The 16,874-nt window shown below is 29.8% G+C and overlaps 2 protein-coding genes across 2 annotated transcripts in view; one reads left to right on the forward strand and one right to left on the reverse strand.

The window, feature by feature from the left end:
- The window catches only part of LOC105619257 (spondin-1), a 40,159-nt gene extending 38,520 nt beyond the window's left edge, over nt 1-1,639 (reverse strand). The window contains exon 1 of the mRNA XM_012200781.1: nt 1,438-1,639. Coding sequence (XP_012056171.1) covers nt 1,438-1,639 — 202 coding nt within the window. The remainder of the gene's footprint in view (nt 1-1,437) is intronic.
- Nucleotides 1,640-14,011: 12,372 nt separating this feature from the next.
- The window catches only part of LOC105619299 (interaptin-like), a 6,663-nt gene continuing 3,800 nt past the window's right edge, over nt 14,012-16,874 (forward strand). The window contains exons 1-4 of the mRNA XM_012200821.1: nt 14,012-14,017; nt 14,387-14,596; nt 15,149-16,038; nt 16,535-16,663. Of these exons, the coding sequence (XP_012056211.1) occupies nt 14,012-14,017; nt 14,387-14,596; nt 15,149-16,038; nt 16,535-16,663 (1,235 nt within the window). The remainder of the gene's footprint in view (nt 14,018-14,386; nt 14,597-15,148; nt 16,039-16,534; nt 16,664-16,874) is intronic.

Below are 16,874 nucleotides of genomic sequence, written 5' to 3' on the forward strand. Positions count from 1 at the left end.
GTGTGTGTGTGTGTGTGTGTGTGTGTGTGTGTGTGTGTGTGTGTGTGTGTGTGTGTGTGTGTGTGTGTGTGTGTGTGTGTGTGTGTGTGTGTGTGTGTGTGTGTGTGTGTGTGTGTGTGTGTGTGTGTGTGTGTGTGTGTGTGTGTGTGTGTGTGTGTGTGTGTGTGCGCGCGCGTGTGTGTGTGTGCGTGCGCGCGTGCGCGCGTGCGTGTAAATAGAAATATTTCTTAGAAATATTTCATTATAAATATTACATAGAAATATCTTATTATAGATATTATAAATATTTCATAAACAGAAATTCAATCACTGAAAAATATAACGTATTTTATACTTTAAGCTGTATTAATAATCACTGTTAATACCAAAAATTTATAATATAACATGAACAATAAATTTTCAGTACTGACATATTGAAATGCACTCTCAATATTGATGTTTAACAACAATATTTAATAAAAATTTTTAATAAAATTTGCATTTGTGTGAATTAGAATCCAAATTGTTATAAAAGAATAAAAGGTAAGATATATATATATATATATATATAAGATACTTATTTCTATAAATTAAAAGATAAAAATATTAATACAATAAAAAATACCAATTAAATCGTTATATTAATATTGTTATATTAATACGATTACAATTTAATAATAATAAACTAGAACAAAGCATGTATGAGATATTATTATTAGGGACTTTTTGCAATAATAATGAATTCAGATACGATAAGCGCTAAAATCATGTTATTTTTTTCTTAATTAGTTAAGAAGAAGATAATCTGATCTTAGCGTTTACCATATCTAGATAAACGGTATGCAAAAACTCCCTAATGTTCTGACTTGTTATTAAATTGTATCTGCTGGATATTATATAAAAATATAAAAAATTATTATAAAAGATTTATTTGAGTGATTAAGTTTAATATAAAAGAAAACTTCCTACATACTGTTTTAAGTTTTAATATGAATTGTTACAATTAATATTGATTATTAAATAATGTAATTTTTTAATCTAATATCTTATTTCAGTATTATAAAAATGTAATAAAAAAAATAAATAACAAATCGTTACTTTTTATTTAATGGTACCCTCTCAAGTAACATATAGCGCTTACAAAGCATTTAAAAAGCACTAGAAAAGTATATATAAGCCATTTTTTAATGCTTTGCAGGTACTGTTGTGCTACTAAGGATTAATTCTATAAAGCAACGTTCTCGTCTCTAGATATTAGGTATAGTAAAAAGAAATCCATTATTTTTGCATGAAATTGAATGGAAAAATAATGGATTTCTTTTTACTACACCTAATATATAACAATAAAATCGAGTCGATAAAATCAATTTCTGCATTTATGCAATTTAAACAATAAGAATTAAAATTATTATATCGAAATTATTCAATTCCCTCATTTGCGACTATATATGTGCTTACCGTTATAACGGGTGTTCGGCATATAGGCGTACACTTTATCAGTCCTGTTGAAAAACGTCAGGAAGAAATCATATTTGCCCACGGCATTGGAGCGAGGTGATGTGGTGCCTTCTATGATTCGGGAGCATTTTGTCGAATCCGTACTAGTTACTGTTACGAACAGCAACAAAACGCCATGGTACACAATCCTGGTATTATACATCATCTGGAAATAGGGAAATAACATAACAATACTTCATTCTCATTCGATAACAATTTTGAACGTTGCTTCGTATGTGGCAATACGGATTAAAATCAAACATTTCCACAATCGTGGTCGATACAGAAACGAATCTATACAATTTGCACGATTGAAAGAGCATTTAAAACATTCTGTGTATATTTCCTCGTATTTCTGAAGTGCTCGTGTTTTCGTTCGAATAATATCGAATATCGATGAATTTGATGAATTGCTACTGTTCTCCTTTATGTTCGTGTTAATAATACTAGTTGTGTGTTGAATACGCGCGGAATTTACGTTACAATTTACATCAAAGATTCAAAACATGAAACGACTGGAAATAGATAAAATTAAAATGCAAATTGGTTTCAGGAGAACAACTAGTGATTCTTGATCCCTCTCACGTTTGAAGATACGTTGCATATTCTCACGTTCTTATTTTTTTTATTTCCCTATTATGCGTTTCAATTAAAATCTAAATAAAGAAAAAAAATTTCTCGGCATTCCGAAACACGGCGTATGAATTTAACGTTTTGCGATTTAATTGCGAGTTGAGCTTACGCTACTGTCAAGATGATTGACACAACATGATAGAAACGCATGACAAGTGATTTTCTTTTTTGAAAATATTTCAATTTTAGAATATCGAAAAATAATTACTAGCTAAAATAAATAAAATACTGAAATTAATCATTAAATTAATTTAACATTTTATGTACACTAAATTTTATATGCACTGAAAATTATTTCTATTACGTGTCTTTGAAAAAAGTTATATCCAAAGAAATAATTTTGTTCACAGATTCAAATTGAAAATTCAGACAATGAAAATCTATAGCGATAAAAGGACAAAGAACTCCAAGATTAAAGACTGATCGTCTGAATTTTCAATTTGATTTTGCGAACAAAATTATCTTTTTAGATATGACTTTTCAGAGGCATGTAATATAGATTTTGATAAGCGATAAAAGAACAAAGAACTCCAAGACTGAAAATTGAAGACATATCGAAGTTCTCCATTTGATTCTGCAAAAAATCGATATCTCATGCAAAACAATCTTTAAATTAAACGTCATTTTTCGATTTTTCGAATTTTCGAACATCAAAAAATTAATTTTCTTCAATTCTTTTTACATTTAAAAGAGAGAATTATCCAGAAAAGGTTAACCGAAAAACTAAAAATTTGAAAGATGTAAAAACTATCAGTCCGAGTTTGAATTTTCGAACTAAATTGCTTCGTTCTAACTGCAATAGCAAGCGATCGTGACTGCAAGAATTTGCAAATGTGCACGTGAGTATCGCAGGCTAGAGCGATGCCAACACGTGAGACAATTGCCCTCATAATGACCATGTGTTCGATAACAAAGCGCTGCTGAAAATGCATCGACACTGAGTCACTCGGCAATCTTGGCAGAATCTTGGCGCCGAAACGAGTAGAGCCGTTTGCGCTTTTCCCGGTTCATTGAACGGGCACACGTTCGAAACATCCAATAATGTGGTAGTAAAGGTGAGACATAAAATATCGCTGAAGCAGATGAACAATTTAAGCATGTCTCAATCTTTTTCATTTCTAATTCGGAATTAAATATTTATAAATAAAATATATTTGTGTTACAATTCAAATATTTATATTAAAGATATTAAAAATTTATTTAAAGATCTTATAATAATAAGAATATTCATATTAAAGTGATAACATCAAATTAATATTAATATAAAAAATATATAAATTAATAATGTATAAATAATATGTTTGCAAATTATAATAAATAATGTAAGAAAGAAAATTAGAATTTATTATTTGTTTAAAGGAATAATTATACATATGAGTAATATTAAAATATAATATGAAATATTAAATATAATATGAAATGTTGTAGTCTTTTTTATTAACGTTAAAAAATTATTGCAAAGCGAAAGCAAAAAGAGAGAAATAAGTACACATTTATTTAAATCATTAATTATAAATAAATATGTGCACATTTATTAATGATTAAAGAATATTAACTTTCTAATATTTTCCAGAAACGGTAAATAATTATACATTGCATTATCGGCTCAAATAATTGAAATGTGCGAAATTCATAAAGTTTCATAATTTTTGCGATCTAATAGAAAATCTAATGGAAAAATTGATGCTGAAAGTTACCATATCTAAGTCACAAGAAAAGAGTATTTATTAGAAAAAGTGTTTATTAGAAAAAGATAACCGATGAGTGAAAAGAGGAGATATAATTTTTTATGTTAAATACAGATATTAATTTAAAAAATTCTAAAACATAACTTTTATTAACATTCTTTATTAATATAATTTTATATAAATATAAAATTTTAATAAGTTTTACTTAAATATAACCCTATATATAATCCTGTACATTGATATTGAATCTTACTCTATTCTCGTAACATGCTCCACACGATCATATCGATATGCTAAACGGAAAACATGGTACTTGGACGCTGCGCGACATGTTGATCCATGAACATCACTGGCCTCTAATAAGCTGGTTAACCATAAATCCCAAGCGCCTAAATATATTGCGCCAAGCCGATGTATATAGGGCATGGCATTTCACTCTGCTTGGCGTTCTGCCACATTCGTTCTCTCGGCCATGGAACACCAACAGGAACTCAAACAATATCTACCAAGAGACTCGATCGCTGTTACGGTTTTCCTGTAGTTGTATTTGCATTGCCAAAATTATATTGTTATGTATATTCGAATTGTTTACGAGAGATTCGAATGACAGCGTTGAGAATAAATAGAATTACAAAAAATTTATAATAATACATATAAAGTGATTTTACGTTTTATTATATTGCATAGACAATATTGAAGAGACTGTACAGATCTCAGAAAATATATTATAAATTTATAGATTTATAAATTTATCAAAGATACAATGTGAGATAATCGGACTCTTCGGATAAATGGATTAATGAAATTATTGATATAATTAATAATAGAAATTTATCATTTAATAATATTCTGACAATTATTAAATAATCGCATCTATTAATAAATTTTAATAAGCATTTAATAAGATTTATTAATACAGGATAAATCTCGTTTTAATGCATTTATAAATGCATTAAGAGAGTTATATTATCGATTGAAAAACTAATTGAGCGGAATAATAATTACATTTACAAACTACGTTTATTTGTTGTATTGACGAATTGCGCAATTATTAATTAATTCCATATAGTTAAGCTGTTAAGCCTTTCATTAGTGAATACTGTCAGTCTATTACAGAATTTCGCTACCGAAACAAATAAAATTTCAAGTAAATAATAAATGAATATCTCCCGTTTTGTCCATCTATGACATATCTATGATATGTCGTCAGTTAATATCCGAATGATTGATTTGCGCAGTAACATCATAATTGCGACGCACTTTTAACTCGATGAAAAACGTTTCTAGATAATTAATTTGGCAATTAAATGATTAAACGTACAATTCTAGAGATCCACATGTCATGGTCTATTCATTTTACTTTATCATTTATACGAAAGTAGAATTTTACCGAGATTTTATGTAGTATTAATATTCGATCTGTCAGAATCGAAGTTCAATTCTGAAGTCGATTAATTAAATGATGTTACTGGATGAATAAACAGCAAAAATCGTATGAGGAATGACGGGACGAAGGATGATGAGACTTGGAGAGACTCATATCAAGGAAAGTGTAACTCTGACGACGGATTACCAGCCAACGATGTCAATATGTTGGGATCTAGGACTTTAGAAGAAAAACGAGAGACGCGATGAATAGGGCGAGGACCTCATTGGTGACGATCAAAGACGCGAATGGAGTACTTAGGGAAGGTAGAGAGAGACATATCTTCATCAAATTCATATCTTCATCAAATAGTTGACTTGATATTTAACGGTGCAGGTATATACCCGTATATATCTGTATATATGTAATAATTTCCATCAAAATAATCACAACACGTATTATATCGTACTGTCATCGGAAAATTTCTTGCTCCTTTTTCTTCATCTTTGTTTCCTCCTTTCGTTTATTTACTTAAATGTATCTTCTACGGAAAATCGCGATCCAGAGATTTTATATCGTTGTAAAACACGTTCTACTTTACTGAATGCTTTCCGAAGGAAATTGCGTTCCTAACATTACTGCTTGACAGGATATTTTTCCAATATGCGACCGTTATATATCATACTTCATGAAATCATACGCTTTGGACACGAATTAACTTTTTTCAGATTTTCTTTGAGTTAATTCTTTGAGAAAAAGAATTAACAATTATAATAATTGTATAAAGTTCTTTGTAAAACTACATTTAAAAAATAATTTTCGATTTTTGCTTTGCTTTGTGATATTTTTTGTCCTATAATTTATTATCTCTAAAAAATTTTTTTTAAAAAAAGAAAAAATGCATGCTAAATACATAAAAAAATATTGAATATTATCCTTTTTAAAACCAAAAAAACGTTAATTATCCTATAATAAGCAGTTTAAATACAATTATTTAAAAATTAATTATTCAAAGATGAATATAAAATCAATACAATTAGCCAAGTACCCCATTACTCAAAAAAAGACTTCGAAAAAGCTTATCCGTAAAAAACCTATTAATTTTAAAACACATAAAACGGACTAGATTGATCAACTGGATTATTCACTATCATATAATTGGAATAATCGATAATTCCATCAACTTTAAATGGATTTTTTTAACAAATTAATTTCGATCAAGTTATTTTGATATTTTTGGCATTTTGATATTTTTGTGTGCATGAAGAGTCGATATAAATGCATATTAACAGCATACTTTTATGAATGCCTGTCTCACCCAGCTGTTGTTCGCTTTTCACGCGGAAGGATGTAAAAAACTCTCACTGAACGATAAAAGCTGACGGTTTTTTTTTGTCAATCTACATCACCAGCATCGAGCGTATAAAGGTCTATAAAAAAATTTAGGGTATCCAGCTGTTCAGCAAGCGTTTCCGGATGAAGCATTGATTTTCTGCTTGAAATAGTCGCGGCCGATAAATGCCGTCATTGGTGCTATTTCGGCTCATCGAGATGATCGTCGCGCATTGATGAACAACCGCAACGCAAACTCTCATTGCCAGTACTGATTAAATAAATACAATAAAAATTCTAAAATATATAGAAAAAAAGAGAATGCACACTATTCGATGAACAATTCATTTCATTAGTGGCTATCAGAATGAAACGATTCAACAGTTATCTAATTACTGCCGTATTGATTTGAACTGTTGCTCTGTTAATGTTTGTCAAATTATACTTTAACGATTGCGTTCAAAGAGCGTGTTATCAACGCTATTGTCTCATTCTATCTTTAACGTCCATTAAATGTATAACAAGGATAGAATAATAATGCAATAGTGTGCGTCGAATACAGCCAACGAGTCATGATTTGAAGATTTTAATACATAATCAGTTATGTCATTAAATATATCTCTACGTTAAAATTTTGAATATTTATTGTGCAATACCTGCCATTATGCCATTATATGACATTTTGATAGTATTTCGCTGTATATATAAATATTAATATATATATACTCATAATTTTTCAAACTCTCTAACTTAAAACTCTTAATCTTTTTGGAGTTTGGCGCAATTTGAAATTCAGAGCTCCGAGATTTTCGATCAACATTTTATGTCATTTTATTTAATTTCCTTTTAATCTTAGAGTACTATTGATACGTACATTTTACATACAAGTGAACGACATTATTGAGCGCTAAGCTTCAGTTGTCATCAGAATGAGATCCAATCTGTCGTGTTAAAAGCTAAGCTTTTAAAAATTCTGTCCATCATATAACAGTTTGGACGCTCCGATAGCCAGTAATATAACAGAGTCGTTTTAATTTTTTTTATACAACATTTTGTGTTATTATGCATTTTATTTAAGTTTATATTATATATGAGAAAATACACACATACACACAAAATTGGATTATATACTCTACATTGAAAAAAATGTAAATTTAAGTAATATTTTCTTGAATAGTAACTAACAATAAGTAAACATTTCTTTACTGCAAATAAATATTTACATAAATAAAGAAAGTAATATTTATATCAATTAATATTTACGTTTAATAAATAATTTATTTGTAATAAGGGAAATGTTTACTTAGTACTATTTAAGAAAATGGAAATGTTTAGATTTAGAAAATTTCTTTTTCCGTATATATAATTTCAAGATTAAATTTGATAGCGTGCTCATTCTTTCTTTCTTTAAGTTAATAATTTAATTATTTGCATTTGCAAAGACCTAGATTACAAATATTTTGTTATTAAAAGTATAAAATGTATAAAAAGTTATGTTACATTAATTGAGAGTAGCTTATATTTACTTATAGGTAAAATTTACGGTATCGATAACTATCATTCAACAGTATTTTGTAGCTAATAACGATTATATAAAGATTACCACTAAAAATGGTGCCAAAATGAATGTCAATTGAATAATGTCTCAATATCATTTAACAATTCGCGGAAGTTGCAAATTTTTGACTGGCCAACTTGCAAGAAAAGTTCAGCACAACACGTATTTCCGGCAGCACTCATGTAAGAAGCAAAAATGCACTTCTTCAGTCGTCATTGACACAGAAAACACCGCGATTCGATCGTTTTTTATCCGATTTATCTTCGTTATACAGCGGACGTAACTCCTGCGCGCCTTTCATGCTTTCTTTTTCCGCTTCCCGCTGTCCTTATCTGTTCCTATGAAGCAATCTGGCAATACGTTCGAATAATGTGCCTAGTCGTGCATGAGGGAAGCACTCTGCATGCCTGACTAGTCAACGACCCGATCGAGCAAAAGCGCCAACGAATATTTCAATCGGGATATGCAATTACACTTCATCATTAAACGTCCATGAAATGTAATCAAACGCGTTACAGCTGCTTCAATTTAAACAACACTTACGCGTGGCGCGTACATTTTTTTGTATATTTTTCAGTTTATAATTTTGTAACACTTTACCCAAATTTCATTTCACAAATACGTACGCATTGTCGGACTTTGTTTTTATCTCTGCCTTTCGACACAAATTGTAATAAAATGTTATTCGAATTTCATTCAATAAAGCTGCAAGCGATTGAATCAGCATTTATTTCAACAAAGAATAAAATCCATAAGCAATTACACGAAAAAATATACAAAGGTTGACTCGAAATGCTCAGCAGCGTGACCTATCATTCATTAAAAGAATACAGTTGCGTTTCGTGCTGAGTATATCTGTGCGCATTTCTCTCTCTTTCTTTTTCTCTCTTATTTTCTTTCTTTCTTACGAGATGGCATCTTCAGAAACGCGACACAAAATTGTATCCTTCAAAGATTCTCTCGTTATACAATTGAAGATACTCGAATGAGTACTTACCGTGATGTCGCTCGAAAGTACAGTTTACGTAAAATTGTCTTCTGCCCTTTGCGTCAGTCACGTGCGTTCTCCAACGCGACAAAGAAACACACCCGTTTCACATCCGCCACCGCCGCGGACCTCCGGCTGACTGACAGCCATCCGACCGGGCTGTTACTACTTCAGGCGGCCGGGCGTGCGCAGCGTGTTTTAGAGTTTTTTCTCCTCGCGACGATCTTAATTATTTTGATTCATCAAAGCAGTTTACGAATTTTTCTTCAATATATGACGCAATACGAGGCATAATTTTATAAGTGAATGTTTGCGTTTAAAGTATAGTGAGTACTTATATATGTCTATTTCATTATATCTTTTTATAATTAAAACTTGAAAATTTATTGCAACTTATTTAATAAATAAATTTATAATAAAAATAATCTGTTCTTTTTCGTAAAAAATTTAAATCCAATAAAATAGACGTTAGGATGAGTTTTTCGTTAATACGTATATTAAAATCTGTCGAAGGTTGATTGATGTATAATTTATGATAATTTGTGAAAATGTTTCAATAATTTGAAAATTATCTAAAATCGTCCTCAACAGCATAGACTTCCAGGAGACGTCCATATGAAATATCTCAAGGATGTATCCCGGATAAAGTGTAAACTAATAATATTAGAGGTTTTCTAAGAAATATCTGCATATTTCTGATAATAAATGTATAGATCCGTAATAATAAACAATCGAATGTATGTTCTTTGTGGATATAAATTTATAAGTAAATGCGGAAAGTATAGATAAATTTTAATAAGAAAAAGAGAGGAGAGAGGCTGCCGTGCTTATTTCTCCCATGACATGCAGTGATATAAATTAACATTATTGCAGCCACGTGCAATCGTAATTTTCAATTTTAGACATTCTCTTTTGTAGCTCTCATGAGAGAAAGAAAACAAACGATTTTTTGTAGAAAAGTTTTGCATTGCGTTAGTAAAGTATCTCATGATATAAATTTATTCGATATTCTTAATGACGATTTTGTTGTATCTGTTGGTTGTTGTTTGCGATCAACTGTTTCGAATTTTAAAAGAATTCTAAAGTCGTCTGTTTTATCAATTCAGTAAAACTTATACATATATGATTTACGTATAATCATTGATACGTCATTATACATTACTACATCAATATCGCACGCACACATGCATGCAAATTTTCTGATAATCTTTCATATTAGGTATCTAATGCCCATTTTCCACCAATGTAGATTAACTTTAATCTTGATTCAATTTACTCTTCGTCTTTTTCTAGTTCTAAAGATTAGAAAAAGACAAAGAGTAAGTTAAACCGAGATTAAAGTTAATCTACGTTGGTGAAAATGGGCATTAACCTAATTCTAAGAATTCAATATTGTTTGTTCATGTAATGTTTAATCCAAACCAAGATTGTTTTAATTAAATACAAAGTATAAAACTTATATATAAAGCAAATATTGTTATGAGTCGACATCAGAAGCCAGACACAACAAAATTATAATTTTTCTTTTTTTTTCGTTTTTTGGCATAAAGTCAACTGATTTGGATTACATTATATTTTAATTATAGAAAAGAAATTTTAAACTTATACTATATACAGGGTGTCCAGCAAAGGGAGGGGGTTTGACAAAGAGCTTGTGTGTAGATAGAGCGAACTAAATTGAATCGAAAAGTCTTGTTCTATTTTACAATTTTCGCAATAATTAATAAGATGTTATTATTAAAAATTGCCGAATATTCGTATTCAATAATTTTTTTACTCAAATATTATCAACTTTACAAAACAAATATTATCAACTTTAAAAAACAAGAGGCAAAAATTATTTATTTTCTTCTCATAGAGCTTTAAGAATTTTTTTAAAAATTTTTTATCGACTTTTTAGTACTACAATTTCTTATATTGGCAACTATTTATTGGCTATTATTTATATTTACCAACATGAGAAAATACGGTATTAAAAAATTCTCAGAATTTCATAAAGAGAAAATAAATAATTTTTGTCTCTTGCTTTTCCGTAAAGTTGATAATTGGAATAAAAAATGATTAAAAACTAATATTCAGCGATTTTTATAGTAATTAATATCTTATTAATTACAAAAATTGCAAAATTTGTAGTAGAGGACTTTTCGACTCAGTTTAATCCATTCTATCTACATGAGCGCTTTGTCAAAACCGAACATTCTATATATATATATATATATATAAAAGTAGTTAGAAAGATACTTATTTGAAAAATAATCAGAAAAATAATCAAAAATATGTAATTAAAAATGTGTAATTAAAAATATTGTTGTTTAATACTTTTAATATTAAAAAAACTAATTTTTAATATTAAATTGGCCTGTATTAAATCGAATTTCTGTAAATATCAGTTTTTATCTATCATACTCTCGAAGCGCTCAATCACTTTTTTAATAATTTTCCCAAGTGTTTGACAACTTCATCAATAATTCCAAATGTACAAAGTTATTGCCAATTGCATCATATTATGAAACGAATCGCAAGTTTGTTTTTAAAATACATACCAACAATTAATTCACCGCGATACGTAGAAAAGACTAAATTAAACTAATTAATTTGACCTTGTCTACTAATGAATTGCTTTATTTGTTTGAGCATGACGAAACTCTTATTTCAATTTTTAGCAATTGAAGTGGCGCCGTTTGTTCATCATAATCCCATCTATTCTATGAATGTGTGTTTTTCAGGAAGCTCCGAGAAACGCTTAATAAATGCGCGTGCACGTTTTGAAAAAAAGCATGATTCATTCATCGTTGATAATATTGCTTTACTTTCCAATAAATATTTATATCATATGTCAATGAATTCATAACAAAAAACCGTTTTCTCGTTTGTTCCCATTTAATTTCCAATTTTATCTAATTTTTAATTTTTATATTATTGCAAGAGGAAAATTAAATTCCAACTTTTGTCGTTATAATATTTTTTTAATTATCTAGATTTTTTTTAAGTACAGTGTGTTTGTAAAACTGGTGATATAACCGGGAAGAGGATGATTTTATATGAAAAAATAAGTCACAAATGTAGAATTTTTTCATGTATGGTATTTGTTTTCTAGTAAATTTAATTATTCGCCGAGCACGGATTTAATTAATAAATTAAATCATTAGAACATGTTATAAAGCATTTTTACGTTATAAATATACAGAAATTTATTTCGAAGAGCGGAATTGAGTATTTAATAGAACGGACAACAATTATATTTACAAAGTAATAAAATTTATTGTGCGTAAATATTCTGTTTTTATTTATAAATATTCTGTTCTCGATTAGCCAGTATAAACACAAACCTGAGCAGAGATAATCTACAACGAAATTTAATTAAATTGAGACATATTAATGTGCATACATACTCCACGAATATTTAAATAAAATATTTAAAATGATTTTTCCGAAAAAACAAACCTCATATATAAAAAAATTATTATTATTTTATTTTATTATCTCATATTTATTCTGCGTTTCCGACTTATTTTTATGCAGAATTGTCGTTTACCAGTATCATTAATTTACGAACATCATGTATAATATCTATACAAAAAAATCATTCATTTCCATAAACTCTGCATTTTAATTTAAAAATTATTTCAAGAATATTTTACAAATTTAATAAAACTGATATGTATGCTGTAAAAACATTTTTAATCGATTTTTAATCACAATTATGTATTTTATCATTAAAGTATTAACGTTGCATAGACGTAAAATTAATCGCGATTTCGGAACACCTCGAAGTCGTCGACTGTCTCACGTGAACCAATGTTAATGCTCGGTCATCTCGCTGTCCAACCAACAAGGCTACGAAATTAAAACTCTCCTCGAAGTCATCCCTTTCGAAAGTTTCATAGATCTATTCGCAAATCCAACTGTCATCTATCTCGCTATATTACGAAAAGGAGTTGAGATAATGTTGAGCGAAGCAGTCGCGACAAATTCTTCAGGTTGTTTTGCATCTCTTGATACACAAAATTGAGATTTTTGTATTTTTGTCATGCACATTTGTAAATTATAACGTAAAATAAAAAAATTATGATATGTAATAGCAATATTGTTGTAAACCCAATATTGTAAACTCAAAAATTTTCTTGTATGTAACATCTTTGTGATTATGAAGCAAGAATTGAAGTAGAAAAAAACCGAAATAATTGATGTTGTATTATTTTCTTTTTGCTTTTGTTGTCTTCCAGAATAAAAAATAATTATAATAAAATAATCATAACTGATTAATCTATTGAGAAAAATGCACATTAAAATTAAATATAATTTTGATTTATAGTTTTAAAATAACCTAAAATGATTCAAAATTACAAATGATTATATTAAAATATTATACATAAATAAAAAAAATATTGCTATATTAAAATAATATTATATGCTATATTAAAATATTATAGGTTATATTAAAATAATGATGACTGTCAATGCGTAATTCGGAATGCACTCTCCGCATTGCATTTACGGATATATTCTCTTTATGCGCATCTTCTTAAGCTCATACGCGATGATTTTTTTCCTACTTGATTTCTAATTAGATTTACGTTTTGCTATTGTATTGACTGCAGTTCTGGCACTGCCAATATTGAAGCTGATATGATAGCAAATCGCAAATCCAGCTAAAAATCCAGCAAGAAAAAAAGTCGTCGGCATCGTGTACCATCGACTTTATACTTCTTGCATTTGAAAAAAAATATATCTTTATGATATGGAAGAAAAAAAATAAAAATTGTAAAATACACACTAAAAGTAAATTGTATAACATATTTACTGTATTATTACAAAATTAGTGAAGAAGAGCACACATTTATTTATGTTCTTGTGTCCTTCTAGAAAAAACAGAAGATTTATCATCAAATACTTCAAAAAAATCAACATCAAATACCGGAAATAAAATTAAAAGTAAAATTCCAACAACCCATTTCGGGCGAAATGGCATGCAAGTATGTTAATTATTTGATACACCATGGGTGCTTTCCGTTTGATGACACAAGTCGACACAAGTGTCGTTTTATCCTTCTTGATATTCAGAGAGTGACAAAGATAAAACGACACTTGTGTCGACATGTGTCATCAAATGAAAAGTTGCCCAAAATTGCCAAATAGTTTTGTATATAATATTGAAAGATTATAAATTATATCCTTCCATATATAAATATAGCCTTCCAGAGCTAATCTAAACGTATTTAAACGTTAATATTCACAATAATTAATCTTAATTCAAAATAATTATGTGTAATAATTTACGAAACGAAATTTTTTGATATATTTGTTCATTGCCTGTCAAAAACATACTCATAATCTCTTCACAGGGCGATTCGGCGAGTCATCCAACAAACGAGGAGACTTCCAGTGGGATTAGCTTCAACAATAATTCCGCTCGTCGACCGAGCGTGAAGACCCTGAGTGCGTCTAAAAAGCCGATGAACGCGATTTCCGTGGAAAAACGTCACTTGGAAATACAATATAATTCAAAAAGAACACGATATGCAAATCTGAAAAAGACGCTCCTCGATAAGCAAGTAACTGTCGAATGACAATAATTATTTTTAAAAGCGACTTCCTACGTATAATAGTTACGCAATTGTACAAGAATTTTTAGAAATCCTTTTCCTTTTCGAATGTATGAGATCAGAGATTTGGGCGGTATATATAAAAGGAATACATGGAAAGGATGATTTTGCTGAATCAGTATCTACAAATTTAGCTAGATACTGATCTGAAAATAATTCTGTTGAATCATCAAAATAATTATGTAGAATGCTCAAACGTTGATGACAATGCTGCAAAAAGTTTTATTATTCTAACAATCAGTTTAAATGTTCTATATAATTACTTAATGGTTTAAATAAAATTATTTTTAGATCTGTATCTACCTAAGCAGAGCACAAGTCATTATGATATTAAAATGATGTCAAAATGATTCCAAAATGATTATTAAAAATCATTTTTCAATCTTTTCCGATTCATTTTAATGTCATTTTGACGTTATTGTGACTTGTTCTGCTAATTTTTAGATTCAGTAAAACCATTCTTTCCATTAAATAATATTCTTCTCCATTGCATGTCTTCAGAAAATTGTGCAAGAGCTGTACGACGAGATATCGAGTCTACGGGAGAAGATAATCGCGATTGGCGGCAAGGACCCTGGCAAGATCGAGGAGTTGAAATCGCCTCAAGTGGAATATCTCAAGCAAAACCCGCCGATGTCGATCGACACAAGTTCACCGCACGACTGTACTGAGCAGCAGGAACCAATCTGCATGAACGAGTCGGTAATAATGGGTATGTCGCTGTTGCAAAATCAGTTGCGAGATCTCTGCGACCACTCCCAAGAGATCTGTCAGCGTGCCCTGGACAAGAGCTCGTCGTTCGCGTCCCTCATCAAGTTTTGGCTGACAGAATCGAGCCGACAGGACGAAATGGGCAACGTGTTGATCCCGGTGAATTATTCGGAGGTGGAGACACGGCAGGCGAATTTTATGCAAGACAATGAGGAGATAAGAACGCAGTTGGACGATCTGAGAACGATCCAGAAGGACTTCGTCACCGAATTTGCGATGAGATCCTCGAGTCTGCGTAGCGAATATGACAATTATTGCGAGCGTGTGAAGGAGGAACAGCCGAATGTCGATCGCAGGGAACTCTTACAGGAGCAGCTGAATGTCGCTTTAGAGGAACTCAAAGCGGAGCGTGACAAGGCGAATCAAGGGAAAGATAAGACGAAAATGATGGAGCTTCAAATGCAAAAGGCGCGAACAAAAATTCGCGAGTTGGAGGGGCACGTGGCTAACGAGGAGGTGAAGACGCAACAGCTGCAGAATAACTTGAAATCATTGGAGGTTCAGTTGAAGCAGAAGGATCAGGCAATGGAGCTGAGGGTGAAAGATATGCACAAGGCGATGAAGAGCAGTGAGAGTCTCGTGGCAAAGATGGAGAAGCAGCGTGACAGCTACGAATCACGGTTGTCTTTTTAATCTCGCCGAATTCTTGATCTCTTTTAATCTCGAAATCTTAAGAAAAAACTTAAGATTAAGGAAACTTTAAGAAATATAAAAGCTTAAGGTAGGATGGGACAATTTCAAACATTATATAATTCTGAATAAAATAAGATTTAAATCCAATTTTCGAGGTTCAAGTGTTTTTTTCTTATTTGATGATATCCTTTAATATCCTTTAATATCATATAATGAAATCAATTACCAAACTAGATCCTCAAAAGTAGATTCAAATTAGATTCATCTTTTATTTTATTTAGAATTGTACATATATGTTCAAAATTGTACTATCTTATAATAGATAAATAAAGAGAGTTTTATTCTTAATAAAATTAAATTCCTATTAAAAAGCATGAAAAAAATCTTTTATACTTTTAACTTTTAACTAGATAATAAGGTTTAACAAAGATGACTAAGATAGATTTCTTTTATTTTATATTATCTTAAAGTTGTCTGCTTTAGGATGCTGGAGCTCAAAGAAAAGATAGCTCGCAAGGAAACGGAAGCAAGTGCTACTATTAAGGAGTTATCAGAAAAATTGAAACAATTTGAAATAATGGACGTAGAGATCATCGAAGAGAAAGAAAAGAGGTAAAGTATAATTTTATCTTAAGACTCTAATAATTTTGTCTATCATATCTTCAAAGAAAAATGATTGTATAATTATTATATTATTTTATTTTAATATTTTTTAGGTATATGGATAATGATATTTGATATATATATATATATATATATATATATATATATATATATATATATAGTCTAGTACTACGTACGACGACGACGAGACGAGGAGNGA

Source organism: Atta cephalotes, assembly GCF_000143395.1.
Source record: "Atta cephalotes unplaced genomic scaffold scaffold00020, whole genome shotgun sequence".
Taxonomy (NCBI): domain Eukaryota; kingdom Metazoa; phylum Arthropoda; class Insecta; order Hymenoptera; family Formicidae; genus Atta; species Atta cephalotes.